We start from the raw sequence: 1,416 nt of genomic DNA on the forward strand, positions 1-1,416 counted from the left end.
GACAACTCACCATACTACAAATACACTCCATCTTCAATTCTCGAAAACAACACGCACAAATTATATTGGGATAGAACAATTATCACAGACAAGGCGGTACACTACAACAGGCCAGACATTACACTTATACACAAACACACAAAAACCACATTCCTCATAGACATTGCAGTACCCAACACACACAACCTTCAGTCTACACACACTGAAAAACTAACAAAATACACCGATCTAGCTGTCGATCTGAGGAATCAATGGAAAATGACAACAGTTGTTGTCGTTCCGGTGATACTAAGCTCAATAGGCGTCATACCAACAACACTTCACAACAGTCTGCATACACTTGAACTACACAAAAACACATACATACAATTACAAAAGGCAGTTATAATTAATACTTGCCGTATAGTGAGAAAGTTTCTCTCTATGGGACACAGCACTCTCCAAACACAAACATTAACCACAGCTCAACAAACAACAACAAACACAACATACTCTCCGACCAATGCAAACACACTCATGCCAAACACGGAAACTTCACACCAGCACCCACACAACACACAGTTACACACACAAAACATAACGCAAGAAATATACCCGACACAACACAGCACATCTACAACAACACTCACACACGCAACATCAGCACATTCTCCAAACCAAACACAAAACAATACACAAGAAACAAACTCATCACAACACAACATCATTACTTACACTTCAACAGCACTCATACACGCACCACCCCCACTTTATCGAAACGAAACACATAACACACCACCCATTGCTCGGTTAACAAGCCTCACACAAGATCAAATATCAAGACCATCAGATGTCTCAAACAAAACACAAAACACTTCACAAGAAACACAACATAGTATAACTTTATTAACCACAACACCCATACACGTACCACCACCAATAAATCAAAACCTCACACAAAACACTTCACCCATTGTAAGACTCACAAGACTCACACATGGCCAAATTGCACACTATTCAAAACCGACGGAGAACGTCCCAATCGCTCATCGAACGCGAAAGCGAGCACAACACAATACAACACCACACACATCACCCAAAAGGCGAGGTCGCTGAACACAATAAACATACATACATTTATACACACCACAAGAACAAAAATACCCTCACAAATATACACGCACACTCACACACATTCTCCGGTTCACATGACAGACCAGAAGAAGGAAAAAACAGTTTACCGTCACTTGACTGTGTCCGTGCGGTAAACTAAATCGGGCTCAGCCCTGCTATGAAATAGATGAGACAATAATAATAATAAACTTTATTGTCAATTTTGATCATTACAAATGATTTAAGATAGTGGCATAGTACAAAGAGAACAATCAAATAAGTTTATATACATCATACACTGCTTTTTCCAGCCGATACACTTTT

General features: G+C 39.6%; 1 protein-coding gene across 1 annotated transcript; it reads left to right on the plus strand.

The window, feature by feature from the left end:
* Window positions 1–423: 423 nt before the first annotated feature.
* On the plus strand, window positions 424–1,095 carry LOC123302873 (mucin-3B-like). The gene has a single exon (XM_044885966.1). It carries the CDS (start codon window positions 424–426, stop codon window positions 1,093–1,095), a length of 672 nt encoding a protein of 223 aa, XP_044741901.1.
* The last annotated feature ends 321 nt before the right edge of the window (window positions 1,096–1,416 follow it).

The sequence above is a fragment of the Chrysoperla carnea genome, chromosome X, assembly GCF_905475395.1.
Source record: "Chrysoperla carnea chromosome X, inChrCarn1.1, whole genome shotgun sequence".
Classification (NCBI taxonomy): domain Eukaryota; kingdom Metazoa; phylum Arthropoda; class Insecta; order Neuroptera; family Chrysopidae; genus Chrysoperla; species Chrysoperla carnea.